The 15992-nt window shown below is 45.8% G+C and overlaps 1 protein-coding gene across 6 annotated transcripts in view; it reads left to right on the plus strand.

Annotated features, from left to right (window-relative positions):
- The window catches only part of LOC146869905 (vesicle-fusing ATPase-like), a 1998451-nt gene that overhangs the window by 1396489 nt on the left and 585970 nt on the right, over window positions 1-15992 (plus strand). For all 6 annotated transcript variants that reach the window (XM_085624087.1, XM_085624086.1, XM_085624090.1 and 3 more), the window contains 2 exons: window positions 4377-4451; window positions 5409-5596. In XM_085624087.1, coding sequence (XP_085480213.1) covers window positions 4377-4451; window positions 5409-5596 — 263 coding nt within the window. The remainder of the gene's footprint in view (window positions 1-4376; window positions 4452-5408; window positions 5597-15992) is intronic.

The following is a 15992-nucleotide window of genomic DNA, read 5'->3' on the forward strand; positions in this document are numbered from 1 at the left end:
AGACTACAACAGTTCCTTCCTGTCTGGACCAACATCCCCACAGACAGGTGGGTGCGACATATAGTGCAATCAGGTTACTGTCTCGAACTTACCTCTACCCCCCAAACATTCCACCCAAACAGTGTCCAATGACAGCAGAACATTTGTCACTCCTGAAACAAGAGGTCATTTCCTTACTACAAAAAAGTGCAATAGAACTAGGTCCCCTGCATCAACAAAACACTGGAGTTTACTCCCTGTATTTTCTCATACCAAAGAAAGACGGCTCTCTGAGACCTATTCTAGACCTCAGGCCACTAAACCTATACATACAATCAGACCATTTCCATATGGTCACACTTCAGCAAGTCCTACATCTACTTTCACAGGGCGACTTCCTAGCTACCTTAGATCTCAAGGACGCCTATTTCCATATTCCCATTCACGCAGCTCACAGAAAATCTCAGGTTTGTAGTGGACGGGCAGCACTATCAATTCAAAGTACTCCCTTTCGGAGTCACAACAGCACCACGGGTATTCACAAAGTGCCTAGCAGTAGTCGCAGCCCATCTAAGGAGACCACACATTCTTCCCATACCTCGACGACTGGCTCATAAAAGCCAGCTCGTACAACCAGTGTGTTCATCACACTCACGCAACTATCCAATTACTCCACAACATGGGGTTCACAATAAACCACACCAAGTCTCATCTGCAACCCTCTCACACGCAACAGTACCTCGGCGCCACAATAGACACCTCAAAAGCGCTAGCCTACCCCAGTTCAGCCAGGATAGCAAGCATTCTCGCTCTCAAACCCAAATTTCAGCCACATCACTCTCTTCCAGCTCGAGTGTTCATGCAGCTCATAGGGATGATGGCCTCTTGCATATTCATAGTGCCTCACGCAAGACTCCAGATGCGTCCCATACAAGAGTGCTTAGCACGCCAATGGAACCAGGCTCAAGGTCAGCTAACAGATCTGGTGTTGGTAGATGGTCTCACTCATCGCTCTCTGCAGTGGTGGAACACCAAAAACCTTTCCAAAGGGCGACCGTTCCTAGAGCCAGTTCCTCAAATTGTCATGACAGCGGACGCATCGCTCTCCGGCTGGGGAGCTCACCTATTACATCACACCATGCAGGACAGGTGAACACCTCAACAAAAGTTATTCCACATCAATCACCTGGAATTACTGGCCATATTCCTAGCCTTAAATGCATTTCAAAAACAAATATCAGGCAAGACTGTCCTAGTCCGCACAGACAACATGACAGCCATGTACTACATACAAGGCGGGACACACTCTCTGCAGCTCTCTCAGCTAGCACAGAACATATGGAGATGGGCTATACCTCGGAACATTTTTCTCCTAGCCCAACATGTCCCAGGAGTCCAAAACAGCATAGCCGATCTGTTAAGTCGTCAAACGCAACAGATCCACGAGTGGGAACTCCATCCACAAGTTCTTCAACCATTCTTTCAAATGTGAGGGCAACCACAGATAGACCTCTTCGCCACCTACGAAAACGCCAAATGCCCAAGCTTCGCCGCCAGATACCCACACCCATTGTCCAAAGGCAATGCGATATGGATGAACTGGTCAGGCAGATTTCCGCCTCTCCCACTCATACCACTGGTGGTGCGCAAACTACGGCAACACTCACGGACTCTCATTCTAGTTGCTCCAACTTGGGCCAGACAACCGTGGTACACCACATTGCTGGAACTGTCAGTAATTCCACACCAAAGATTACACCTTTCACCACGCCTCTTAACCCAGAACTGTGGAGAGATCAGACACCCGGACCCAGCTCAGCTCAACCTTGCGATCTGGCTCCTGAAATCTTAGAATTCGGTTACCTTAACCTTCCTCCTGACTGTATGAATGTCATTAAGGAAGCTAGACGCCCTACCACTAGAGCCTGCTACGCAGCCAAGTGGAAACGATTTGTGATATATTGTCATAACAATAACATCAATCCCCTGGATGTGTCTATCCAACACATCATAAGCTACCTACTACACCTACAAAGGTGCAACTTAGCCTATACGTCTATTAGGCTACACCTTGCTGCCATAGCAGCATATCTACAAAATAGACAACATTTATCACTATTCAGGGTACCTGCCATCAAAGCCTTTATGGAAGGACTGGCAGTGGTAAGGGTTTGATTGATTTGGAGGAAGCTTGGCGCTCAAGCGTGTACGTAGTTGAGTATAGAGAACAATAGTGTCCGGTGCAACTAGGTCAGGGGGGACAAACCCAATGAAATTACCCCTGCAATGCGTAGGTCAAGACCCACATCAATAACTGAAAATGAGATCCTGTACACACGTATGGATAATTATCGGGTTCTATATGTATTCAACATGAGCCAGAAAGTGTAAGAAAATTCTATTTATGGATAAACACTGGTCGACATCAGCCGTGTTGCGTGCAAGATTTCCTTTAATGAAATGTTCAACTCAATATACAAAAGAAATTAATCAGCCGACACGTGTTTTGTCACAACGTGTAGCTATTGTGACTCATCAGGGCTGTTTCGGAAGGTGGTTATGTCGGAAATGACCTTAGTACGAAGTCACATGAGGAGAAGGAAGAACCCGCTGAGGAAACGGCGGGAACTGGGATCTCGGATGTGGGATCAGCTCACGATTCCATTCCGCACCCTGGAATCGTGAGCTGATCCCACATCCGAGACCGCTCCTCAACCGATCCTGCTACTTAAGCTTTTATCCATTCGATCCCAGTTCCCGCCGTTTCCTCAGCGGGTTCTTCCTTCTCCTCATGTGACTTCGTACTAAGGTAATTTCCGACATAACCACCTTCCGAAACAGCCCTGATGAGTCACAATAGCTACACGTTGTGACGAAACACGTGTCGGCTGATTAATTTCTTTTGTATATTGAGTTGAACATTTCATTAAAGGAAATCTTGCACGCAACACGGCTGATGTCGACCAGTGTTTATCCATGAATAGAATTTTCTCACACTTTCTGGCTCATGTTGAATACATACAGAACCCGATAATTATCCATACGTGTGCACAGGATCTCATTTTCCTTTATGGAAGGACTCAAAAGGATAATTCCTCTCAGAGTTCCACCCTCACCTGTGTGGAATTTAAATATCGTTCTCACAAGACTAATTGGACCTCCCTTTGAACCTCTACATAAATGTGAGCTACAATTCTTAACATTGAAGGTTGCTTTCCTAGTGGCCATAACTTCTCTAAGAAGAGTTAGTGAGCTACAAGCACTAACTATTCAGGAACCATTCTTACAATTCCATCACAATAAGGTTGTTCTCCGAACTAATCCTAAATTCCTCCCTAAAGTCATTTCTGCCTTCCACCTTAATCAATCTGTGGAGTTGCCCGTATTCTTCTCACAACCACACACAGTCGCAGAAAGAGTTCTTCATACTTTAGATATTGAAAGAGCATTGCTCTATTACATTGAGAGAACACAACCTTTTCGAAAAATGAAACAACTTTTTGTTTCTTTCGCACCACCACACAAAGGCAATCCCATATCAAAGTCCGGGATAGCCAGATGGATTGTTAAATGCATACAAATTTGCTACCACAAAGCAAAACGTGCTTAAACTGTTCCTCCTAGAGCCCTCTCTACAAGAAAAATAAGGGCTTCTATGAGATTTTTAGGGAACATTCCATTCGATGACATCTGCAAAGCAGCTACATGGTCTACACCGCACACATTCACAAAACACTATTGTTAAGATGTGCAATCAAAACAACAAGCTAGTGTGGGCCAAGCTGTACTCAAAACCCTATTTCAGACTACTGCAACAGATACTGGTGGCCGCCGCTAAGGAATGGGACTGCTTTACAATCTATGCATAGTGTGTAATCTGCAGCTCATATGCCTCGAACGGATTATGCTACTTACCAGTATGCATCTGTTCTTGGCATGTAGAGCTGCAGATCTACACACGCCCACCCGCCTCCCCGGCTTCCTTTATCTGTTCCGGTATTATCTTATTTAGATACAGCATACAAGGGCATCTTCCTGTTTCTTACAAAGCTCCATCATTTCCCTGCTGGCAAAAAACCAATCTGAAGATGGAGCCGATGCCCATGCGCACTATGATTCTAAGGAGGAGTCACCTACCTCGTGACTTCCAAAGACTTTCCAGGACAAAAACAAGTGCAAATATCCGGGCCCAACACCAGATGGTGATCTATGCATAGTGTGTAGACCTGCAGCTCTACATGCCAAGAACAGATGCATACTGGTAAGTAGCATATTCCTTTCTGTTCTTATTCAATGATGTGCCCTTTAAAATGATGGTTGTCTTTGACATTTATGTCTCTTTCCTTAACTGTTTACGGTAAGATCCCTAAATGCCAGTTTTCTATTGTTATTTCTAGGCATGACCAATAGGCCAGACTTGATAGATGAAGCCTTACTCAGACCTGGAAGGTTGGAGGTGAAAATGGAAATAGGTAACTAGATTAGTAGTTTATTTCAATGTTTGTTGATAACTTTTTATGGATTAAAGTTATACGGGATAGTGTAGTAATCTGTAATGGAAGTACACTTTTGGCAGCTAAAGGGTAAGGTTTTATGTCCTACCCTCTTCTTAAGGAGATTTAACCAGCTCTGTGTTACAGGGAGAAGGGCAGCTTTACTTGGACACCTGTATGGATAGATAATCTAAACCAATGATGAGATATGTCTGCATTGCCTATTTATTGCATAGTCTTCTCTAACTCTTTCTGAAGGAAACACCTCAAGTGACAGAGAAGGAGCTTATCCTTTGCACCAGTTAACCACTGGGCACTCTAAAGAGTGGTGAAGAGTGTTCACAGGCCCTTTGCCCTTGAATATTTACAGGGTGAAGAGGATATTTATTCTTCCACACCTGCCCATACTTTGATTCCATGCTGAAGGGCTCACCCATAAGAGATCAAGTGGAATTTCCATCTGCAGGTCCCTTCATGTTCCCGTCCTCACTGATGGAGTCAACCTTAGCTACCTAAATCACCCTTACTTTATCTTCCGGCTGTGTACCAAAGTAAGTTCTGATGCAACGAGTCTCAAAGAGCTTGGCCTGTTTTTCAAAAGGATGTTCTACTTATGTCCATTGTGAGGAAGAAAGCTTCCCAGTGTTATATTTTGGGGATGGGGACAGGAGAATATATGAGCCCCATAGAAGATATTAAGGATGGCTACAGTTGGATTAAGTGTAATGTGTGATATCCTGTAAGATGTCTCACGTGCATTTGCAAACGAGTACTGTTGTCCACAAAACAAGTCCAGTAATTGAGCTAATAAGCCTAATTCTGTGGACTTTGAAAGTGGTATGCTGTTATTGCTCATAGTGGCACTCTGGCCTAGCTTAGGTGTAGAGATGGTTTTAAGAAGCTGCTTCATTTTCGTCTTTTATTCTAACCTGACAGGTTTACCGGATGAAAAGGGCCGTTTTCAGATTCTTAATATTCACACAGCAAAGATGAGAGATCACAAATTGTTAGCTCCAGAAGTAGATATTAATGAACTGGCCACGGAGACGAAGAACTTCAGTGGTGCTGAGCTGGAGGGCTTGGTCCGAGCAGCCCAGTCTACGGCCATGAACCGGCACATTAAGGCAAGTGCCCAGAGCTGCTTCTGTTGTACTCTGAGAATCCTGTCTCTTCCTATGTCGGCTTCCAATGAGACATGAAAGAAAAGCACATTGCCGTGGTCCTTTTACTCCTTGCCATCTAATTCCGTTGAGTGTGCAGTTATTTCACCAGAAGAATCAGAACTATCAGTTGTGCAGATAGGAAAGTTTCTAGCTTTGTGTCACATTTTCAACCTATGTAGTTAGTAGACAGTGTTGTATTTTTTTTATATCGTTTTTAAATATATGCCATGTCCTCAGTTTTCTTGCTTACATAGAATTATTATTACAGTATCATGCAGTAACAAATAAGCACGTCATCATGTTGGTATTATCATGATGCTCCACTTTTATGTCTATCGGCTCAAAAAGTTAATCTCATTTTCCCTTTGTGGTCTCTTTTCCTATGCTAACTTGATCCATGTAATATTCCCTTCATCTCACCCGTTTCTTTTTTTGTTTAATGTGCTCGAATTCCTCTTGTGTGCACCTTCTTGTTTTTGAGAATGTTGTATTTCTTTCTTAGACACTATTAGGAATGTAACCGGTTTGGTGGCGGCTGGAGCAGAATGCCCCCTAAATACTTGAAAAGATTTGAGGAATAGCGCATCTTTTACAAAATAACCTGTGTTTATATAGTACTTCATACCTCGGCTCTAGGAGATGTAAATAAAGGGTGTTAGTATTATGTTACCTAATGTAATACTCAATTCACCAACCTCGGAGAAAAGAAGACTGAATTGGTCCTTCTAGGATTTGAACTTGTGCCTGCAGATCCAACCACGCCAGCTGCTAGCCTTAACGGAGACTGTCACAACTTGCATACTCAGTGTATGCCGGCAAACTAAGAATGGCAGTGGGAGGACAAACTTACATGTGAATCTGTCCTTCATCATGCCCAACGATTTATACTGAACCTAATACCTCACATCCTAAGCTATTCCCTTCGCCACTCCGTTACACTTCTCGCCTGCTCTCGTCTTTGTAGATGACCAGTGCAATATACAGTAATGCTTTATGGTATCCTGTAGTAACTGTGAGGTGAGATGTGGCACTTACTAAACTCACAGTATGTGGGTTAACACAGTTGCCAAGTGACCTCCCTCTGTTTCATGATATCAGTTTCTCACCTCTTATTCTTTCCAGTAATCACTATCTACTTCTGAATGTCCCTCCTCCCTTCCCACAAACTTTTCAGCTGCACTTCTGTTGTTGTTCTTACTCCTCTATATCACCCTCCCCTTTTCCTGTATTCACACCCTATATTTTTGTGGTCACCCTCTTATGTCGGTCACCCCCTTATACAAAAGGTTGACACTTCTCTCTTTCCCTCTCTTACATTTCGCCTCCCATGTACTCTATAAACACGTTTGTATAAGACCTCTGAGTATAGGTGTCATTTTATTGTGCTGTCCTGAAGGAGCAGAAACCCTTTTAGAGAGTGGGTTCTTACATCAGGAATATATTGCACCCTTTATATATAACATGCTTATTGGTTTGTGAGGTAAGAGAGTCACAGATCCCTAAAATGCAATATCCACCAAATTCTAGTGCAGTTGCAAAATTATTTTTTTAGGGTTTATTTGTAAAGCAGTTATTAATTAGTAAAAGTAAATGGCAGTGTTTTCTGGAAGATAGCCTATATTATAAGCGTCTGGTGCTCACTGAGTTTTGCAAGCACTTATGGATTTTGGGTCTCGAAAAATATTCCCCATCATTAGAAAATGATCCTACAAAATGTACATTTTTTGAGAGGTAATCCTTGAGTTTGCTTTAATTGAAAAAGCGTATGATAACGTTCTGTTTTAAAATATTGTATGTTCCATGGAGTCATTTGCTGTGCTGAGCAATTCCACCAGTTTTCATAAGGTTCTCTCGTAACCATACATGTTTTTGGACGCCTAGAACAATTACAATAGCTCTGATTTAAATTACCTGAATGGTAAGCCATATTTGTGCTTAATTTATTGTGAAACGTTGATATTTGCATATGTTCCTGACTTCTAATCTCATAAAGAGATTAGTAGTGTGTGTCTAGAAATAAATACATATATATTTGATATATATACCTGTGTGGTGTCCTTTCATTTGATAATTCAAGAGATTATAAGGTGAAACAAGCTGCTTTACATTCCTCTGAGACTTAGCCTGAAGGCTGCTCTCCACAGCTACCACTAGGATAGCTTTCTTTAAAAGGTTGTCTTAAACCTATCTACCATAAGAGTCGTATTGGACTGGTGCAAGGTGGCCACTTTAACTAGTGACCAGCATATGCCAGGCCAACTTCTCACACCAACAATACCAGTCTCAATGCCAACAGTTTTACGGACAACAAAATACCTCCTATTCACAGAATAAGAGAAAACCCTCCTATCGAGGACGAGATACATCTAAAAAACAGTGACAACTGCCACCTGCCACTAAATCTACCGCCTACCCCTTTAAAAGTTGGAGGGAGAATCTCCCAATTTTACTCGAACTGGTCCGCTATAACATCAGACAAGTGGGTCCTGGGCATTGTGGCCAGAGGCCATGTTCTAGAGTTCATAAAGATTCTTCCAAACTCTCCTTCCAAGGGCCCACCTCCAGCTCATCTCAAGGAGATTTTTTCCCAAATAAATTTGATGCTACGAAAGGGAGCGATCGAAATGGTCCCTCAATTGCAAAGAGGAACCGGGTTTTATTCAAGATTTTTCCTGCTAAAGAAAAAAAATCGGGAGAATGGCGTCCCATTCTGGATCTTCGCTCCCTCAACAAATATTTTAAAAAGTTATCCTTCCGGATGTTAACGCTTCAAGAAATCCTTCAACTCCTTTCTGCGCGGGATCACATGGCCACCCTCGACCTCCAGGACGCGTATTTCCATGTACCGATTCTACCCAGACACAGAAAATTCTTGCGGTTCAGAGTGGCTGGCAGGGACTTCCAGTTCAAAGTCCTTCCTTTCGGACTACGTTCCGCACCCCGTGTGTTTACCAAGGTTCTAGCACCGTGGCCACACACCTTCGTCTGGAGGGGATCCAAATCTTTCCGTATCTAGACGACTGCCTTATCAAGGCGAATTCTTTCGCAGTCGCAAGCGCCCACATTCAAAGATGTTTGTCCCTCTTCCAATCTCTGGGCCTCTCCATCAATCTCGACAAGTCTCAACTCGTCCCATCGCAAAGAAAGACGTTCTTGGGAGCCACGTTAGACACTCAACTGACACAAGTATTTGTTTCAAACGAAAGGCAACAAAAAATTTGAAGACTTGCCCACCTGTTGCAATCAAAAAGGTGCGTTTCAGTCCAGCAGTTAGTCATTTCTGGGGATGATTTCTTCCTGAATTCCTTTAGTCCCCAACTGCCGTCTCAGAATGAGGCCCCTACAAGAATAGCTCAATGACTAATGGTTGCAGGTTTCAGGGTCCTTCGACGATCTCATTCGCATCACTCCCCGGATGCGAGAAGCCTTGCTCTGGTGGACTCGCAAAAGGAACATGGAAAAAAGTTGCGCATTCCTAGTGGAAGCTCCAAGTTTCACCATCACCACAGATGCATCCCTCGAGGGGTGGGGCGCACACCTTCAAGGACTGAAGGTCAGCGGCAAATGGAACGTCCAGCAGCGGACGTGGCATATCAACCTTCTAGAATTGCTAGCCATCTTCCTGGCCCTAAAATCTTTTCGCACCATCTTTCTGGGAGCATCAGTACAAACAAGGAGGAACAAGGTCTGCCCTGCTCTCTCAACAAGCCCAACAAATTTGGAACTGGGCGATACGACACAGGATCAGCTTGTCAGCGATACATGTTCTGGGAGTTTCCAATGTCCTGGCGGATTCCCTCAGCAGATCAAAAGTATCCAATCATGAGTGGGAGCTAAATCAACCAACGTTGGATCGAATTTTTCAGGTGTGGGGTTGTCCCGATCTAGACCTGTTTGCGACCAGTCAGAACCGCAAATGTCCATTCTTTGCAAGTTGGCTTCCCCACAAGGGGTCACGCGGGAATGCGTTTTCGATTAATTGGTCGCAGATCTATGCTTACGCCTTTCCTCCGATACTGTTGGTTCCCAGGGTTCTCTGGAAAATGAAGAGCTAACCTTGTCGCCTAATTCTCATTGCTCCCAGGTGGCCTCGCCAGTTCTGGTTTACTGAACTCCTCCTTCTCTCAGAATGCGATCCCATTCAGTTTCAACCAATACCGAACCTTCTGTCCATCCAGAATGGACAGATCTGCCATCCGGACCCTGCATCTCTGAGATTAGCGGCCAGGCGCCTGAGCACCTTGAATTCGCTTATTTAAACATTCCTGCGGACTGTAAGGAAGTCTTAGCCAATGCTCGAGCACCTTCCAATATTAAGACATACAGGCTTAAATGGAAGAGATTTTGCATGTGGTGTCAAGCTGCTAATATTCATCCAATCCATGCAAAACCGGAGCAGATGCTACCATACTTTTTGCACTTGGCACGATCAGGCCTTTCCCATTCTACTCTGAAGGTATTTTTAGCGGCTATTTCAAGATATCGACAAGACGGTTCCAACTCTCTTTATTTAGCTAGGATCATTCAACAGTTCTTCAAAGGATTGTTTCGGATGTTTCCTCCTATCAGCCGTCCACCTCCATCCTGGCATCTTAACGTGATGCTTGCACAACTTATGCGACACCCCTTTGAATCTATTCATAGAGTGGATTTGAAGTTTCTGTCTTGGAAAGTGTCTCTGCTGTTAGCTTTAACATCAGCGGGGGGGGGGGGTCAGTGACATTCAAGCCTTCACTATTAATCCGCCTTTCCTTCAATTCACTTCAAACTCGGTAGTGCTACGCACTAACCCCAGTTTTATGCCTAAAGTACCTTCGGACTTCCATCTAAATGAACCAATATTTTTAAAGACTTTCTTTCCTAATCCTCAATCACCTGCGGAAAGGACTTTGCATACCCTTGACATCAAGAGATGTCTCAAATTCTATTTACAATGGACTTCTTCAATCAGTAAATCTGACCAGCTATTTGGGGCCTATGGAAGGATACGCCAGGGACACCCAATATCCAAACAGACCATAGCTCGTTGGATTTCTGCTGCAATTTGTTTCGGTCATCAGCAAGCAGGAAGACCATTACAAACAACTCCAAGAGCACATTTTACTAGAGCAGCGGTACTCAAAGTACGGCCCGCGGGCCAGTTGCGGCCCGCCAGCCCTTTCCATGCGGTCCTCGAGTAAAACAACAGACAGTTGGCAATCAACTGCAATTCCGCCTGTTATTCCTCGGGGGCCGCATTCACTGGGTAAAGAAGCATCCGCAAAACCAGTGCCTCGCAAGCAGAGGCGCAACTAGAGCTAAATTTCGGCGGCGGGGGGAGGGGGGGGGGGTGAATCTTTAAGCTTTAGGCAGAGTGGAGCTGATTTCGGGGGAGGGGGGGGGCTGAATCTTTAAGCAATAGGCAGAGTGGCGCTGCAGGGCCTCTTAGAAGGGGTGAAACAGCGAGGCCTCATTAACATGCAAATGGTCTTTTAAAGACCTGTGAAGTGCTCGTGTGCGGCTGTGTGTGCACAGCGAGGCTGTCTCATCCCGGCTGCCACACGCGACGGGGGGGGGGGGGGGGGGGCTGAAGCCCTTTGAGTCCAATGGGTGTTGCGCGCCTGATGGCCTGTGTTACCAAAGCAACCTCTCGCAGATCCTCTGCCCTTAAAACTCGATGGGAGATAAGACGAGTGAACAGCAGCGTAAGGACCTGCTTTTTCAGCAGTCTCTCCTCTGCGGGCCGCACACCACCGTAGGCATCTCTTATGCCTCTCACCAGGGCCCACGAGCCTCGATTTGCTCCTACCCCTCTGTGGCGAACAGGCTAGCATCGCTGGTGCTGCCCTACCTGCGGCCTCACAATGCGGCCTCCCCAAACCCACCCAAGCCCGGGAAGCTGTCTCATCCCGAGCTGCCACACAGAGAGAGGGAGGGAGACAGCGAGAGGGAGGGAGACAGCGAGAGGGAGGGAGACAGCGAGAGGGAGGGAGACAGCGAGAGGGAGGGAGACAGCGAGAGGGAGGGAGACAGCGAGAGGGAGGGAGACAGCGAGAGGGAGGGAGACAGCGAGAGGGAGGGAGACAGCGAGAGGGAGGGAGACAGCGAGAGGGAGGGAGACAGCGAGAGGGAGAGAGAGACCGAGAGGGAGGGAGACAGAGAGAGGGAGGGAGGGAGAGAGGGAGGGAGAGAGAGGGGGAGGGAGAGGGAGATGGAGGGAGACAGAGGGAGATGGAGGGAGACAGAGGGAGATGGAGGGAGACAGAGGGAGATGGAGGGAGACAGAGGGAGACAGAGGGAGACGGAGGGAGACAGAGGGAGATGGAGGGAGACAGAGGGAGATGGAGGGAGACAGAGGGAGACAGAGGGAGGGGGAGACAGAGAGAGGTGGAGACAGAGAGAGGGGGAGACAGAGAGAGGGGGAGACAGAGAGAGGGGGAGACAGAGAGAGGGGGAGACAGAGAGAGGGGGAGACAGAGAGAGGGGGAGACAGAGAGAGGGGGAGACAGAGAGAGGGGGAGACAGAGAGAGGGGGAGACAGAGAGAGGGGGAGACAGAGAGAGGGGGAGACAGAGAGAGGGGGAGACAGAGAGAGGGGGAGACAGAGAGAGGGGGAGACAGAGAGAGGGGGAGACAGAGAGAGGGGGAGACAGAGAGAGGGGGAGACAGAGAGGGGGGGAGACAGAGAGGGGGGGAGACAGAGAGGGGGGAGACAGAGAGGGGGGAGACAGAGAGGGGGAGACAGAGAGGGGGAGCCAGAGAGAGGGGGAGACATAGAGAGGGGGAGCCAGAGAGAGGTGGAGACAGAGAGAGGTGGAGACAGAGAGAGGTGGAGACAGAGAGTGAGGGAGTGAGACAGGGAGGGAGGGAGACAGAGAGGGAGAGAGACAAAGGGACACAGACAGAGGGAGACAGAGAGAGAGAGGGATACCGGGAGAGAGAGAGTGAGACCGGGAGAGAGAGAGTGAGACCGGGAGAGAGAGAGTCCCTGTTTGGCAGTATGTCGTATGACCAAATGGGCTGCTCTATATGAGACAGCACGTTGCGTACGATATACTGCCAAACAAGGACTCGGGGAACTTACATTCGCATACTACTGACTGTGTGAGCCTCTGAGGAAGAGAGTCATCGAAACGCGTCGGGCTCAGTCAGGTGTGAATAATTATAGGCAAGCGCGACGAACCATACCTAATAAAAGCTTGTGGGGAAAAGCAGCTTGTGTTCAAGTGCGGTTCTTCTGATGGACAAATCCCCAATGAACTGTATACATATGTGTGTGTGTGTGTGTATGCTGGGTCTGGTGGCTCAGTGGACGAATGCGTCCGCTGCAGGGGTCTGTGTTCAACCTCATGGTCAGTTTTTTTTAGTTGCTCTAGCCCCGCCCCCTCCACCACTGACCCCACCCCCACAGGTGCGGCCCTCGGCCACAAACCACACTGTAAATTTGGCCCCCGAGAGAAAGTTTGTGAGTACCCCTGTACTAGAGCAATCTCCTCTACTGCTCTTTTTGCTGGTGTGCCTCTTCATCAAATCTGCAGAGCTACAACATGGTCCAGTAGGCACACTTTTACCAAGCGCTACTGTTTGGAAGCTGCCAGTAATGCAGATACGTCTGTGGGACAAGCGGTTCTCCGTAATCTTTTTAAATAAGGTGAGCCTCTGTTCTTCCCTCCTCCTCTTTACTGTTTCTCAGACACATATCAGCTATGCTTATTATTTATATAAACATTGCTCTATATTTCTCTATATACGTATATATATATACATATGCATATTATGGAACTTCTATGTCTATTATTACATAATGACTCTTGTACATATGATTATGTTACAAGTAGAATCTTACGAGCATTATTATAGATGTACTGCTTTCTACTCTGATTCAAGCAGTTACTTACCTGTAATCTGTGGTTCTCCAGTATTGGTATCTTTCATAGATTCATATGCAACCCACCCACCCACCTTCCCTCAGAGGCTCACTTATGCTCTTTTCACTTTGGTTCACTCTTGTGCGAGAACATCTGAGAGCCTGAGCCTCTGAGGAGAACATTCTGGAAGGTGCTGTCACCTGATTGGCTGCAGTTTGGACTGTATATAATGACTTGGACAAGTCATACATGTGGAAGTTTTTTTCCTTGTAGTTTCTAGCTACTTTACTTCCTGGTTCTATGTTACCTATGTTATGGTTATTATGTGCATAATTATTGCTTTTTTATGTACCGTGGGACTCCCACTCCGACGACGGGGAATGATTCAGGCATGTGAATCTATGAAAGATACCAATACTGGAGAACCACAGATTACAGGTAAGTAACTATTGTTCTTCTGACCTACCATGTACCCTACTAGACTGTCATCATAGGCTTGGTTGTCACGCTTTACAATTTGCACCTAGTAGTAAACAATGCGATTGCCCTGAAGACCGAAGCCGATCATATCATTTTGCTCCCCAGAGTTTTGGGTGGGTTTGCTATTGTAGACTAATACCGGGTTATTCAATTGTATCTATATCCCTGGAACTGGATTGGGTTTGTTGCTATATACTAACACTGGGTAGTGCTTAGAATCATTTCTCAACAACTGCAAGTGTTGGGCGCTTGAGTTTCTACTATCTTTACTATATTGTATCTGTTATATTTTTCTAATGGGGCATTAAAGAAGTATTACTTTTCATAGAAATACCTCTAGTTAGACAATGTTTGTGTGTTTCTGTACACCACTTTATCTCAACTCAAAGCTCAAATCACATCCCCGATTAAGTTTCATTTGCTAACATGGCTAACACTTGAGAATGCAGAAAAGAAAGGGAGTCTTGGTTTATGATTGCAAGCAACAGTTTTCAGGGACCAGAGACAAAGAGGAGCTGTGACAATATAAGATTCTGATGGGTTGAGAAAACCACATATGGCTGATGTGACTAGGATGACTGTACAGAAAGTGAAGAACTGATGGTGGCACTTGATATTTCTTAAATGGCCTGTAGTTCGTGGTCTAAGTTAATAAGAAGGAACAGTGAAGGAAAGCAGCTCTGGCAAAGATGTTGAAACCTCTCTTTCTCTGGCTCTCTGCTCCCTCCTAATCTCTTTCCTTTTTTGTTTTTCTCTCAGGCCCATTATGCCTGTTGCAATAAACCCTACGGCGCTGTAGAATCTCTTTGAAGGGCCAGTGGCAGTGTTTGTCCTCAAAAACTGACATCCAATAGACGCAGCTCACCTGGGAAATGGCAGATTGGTTACTTCACATTTTCAAAGTTGTAATCAACAATGGAATTTGTACCACTCCTTGGGGTAGTCCTCAAACTTCGCTGCATATAATGTCTCTCCACAACTGAAATGCTGGGGATATCAAACTCCTTGACTGCCCTCTCTATTAGGTCATGGAAGTTCAAGGTCATGGCTTACTCTGGCATATTTGTCGCACTGCTCCTCGCATGCTCTATTTGGGTACTTCCCCATATTCTGGAGCACTTCCTTCTCTATCCCGTCCTCTTCCCGGTCTCCTCTTCTGGGCAAACATGTCTCTAGGAGTTCAAAGACATCTTTAATTTGGATCATAGCAGTAGATGGGTGCTGACTAATTTTGAAGGTTTGCACCAAGTCTTTTATAGCCTCTCTGATTTCATCAAAGCATTTGGAGGTTTGGTTTTAAATGGCATAGACAGGCTACAAAAATGAACACTTTACAACATCACCAAACGTGTAAACTAAGTGGATTTCTGCTTCATTTGGTATTGATGTGCACAACCATTCAGGTAATTTAAATCAGAGCTATTGTAATTGTTATACTAAAAAAGAGGTTTAGGAAAGTAGACTTGCAAGGGGACAAGGCCTAGGGACTGTAGAATCGCTGGGGCTTCACTAATCCACCAAAGGCAGGTAAGTAAAAGACCCATGAGAGACGTGTGCAGTGTGAGAACACAGCCGCGGGTTCCCTATTGGTTTCAATGGAGCAAGTCGCGGTTGGATTTTTAAAGTTTTAGGGTACTTCTAGGAAGTCTACAAGCAAGTCACTTACAAGGTAAGCAGTTGGAGGGCCAACACCCACAGGAGCACCGGAGTGCACGAGTTACCTCACCCAGGGAAGCCGGGTACATAGGTGCCATTTGGTGTCAGGTCGCGTCGTCGTTTTCTATGGAAGCCTAAGAAGTTTTGCTGCTTGTGAAGACTGAAGAAGTGTCCGGTGGAATCCAAGGCTGGATTCAAGATGAAGAAGACCTGAAAGCAGAAGGGACCGTGTTCACAGTGACTTGCCAGTGACCCGGGGCCAGGAAGATGGATGTCCACGAAAGTCGGGTGATTTCAGGTGATCAAGGGTGTTTTGACTCTTCAGCCACGAGGTCCAGGAGGCGTCGATGTGAGAAAGTGGCTCTGTATATACT

Source organism: Triturus cristatus, chromosome 1_1 (assembly GCF_964204655.1).
Source record: "Triturus cristatus chromosome 1_1, aTriCri1.1, whole genome shotgun sequence".
Classification (NCBI taxonomy): domain Eukaryota; kingdom Metazoa; phylum Chordata; class Amphibia; order Caudata; family Salamandridae; genus Triturus; species Triturus cristatus.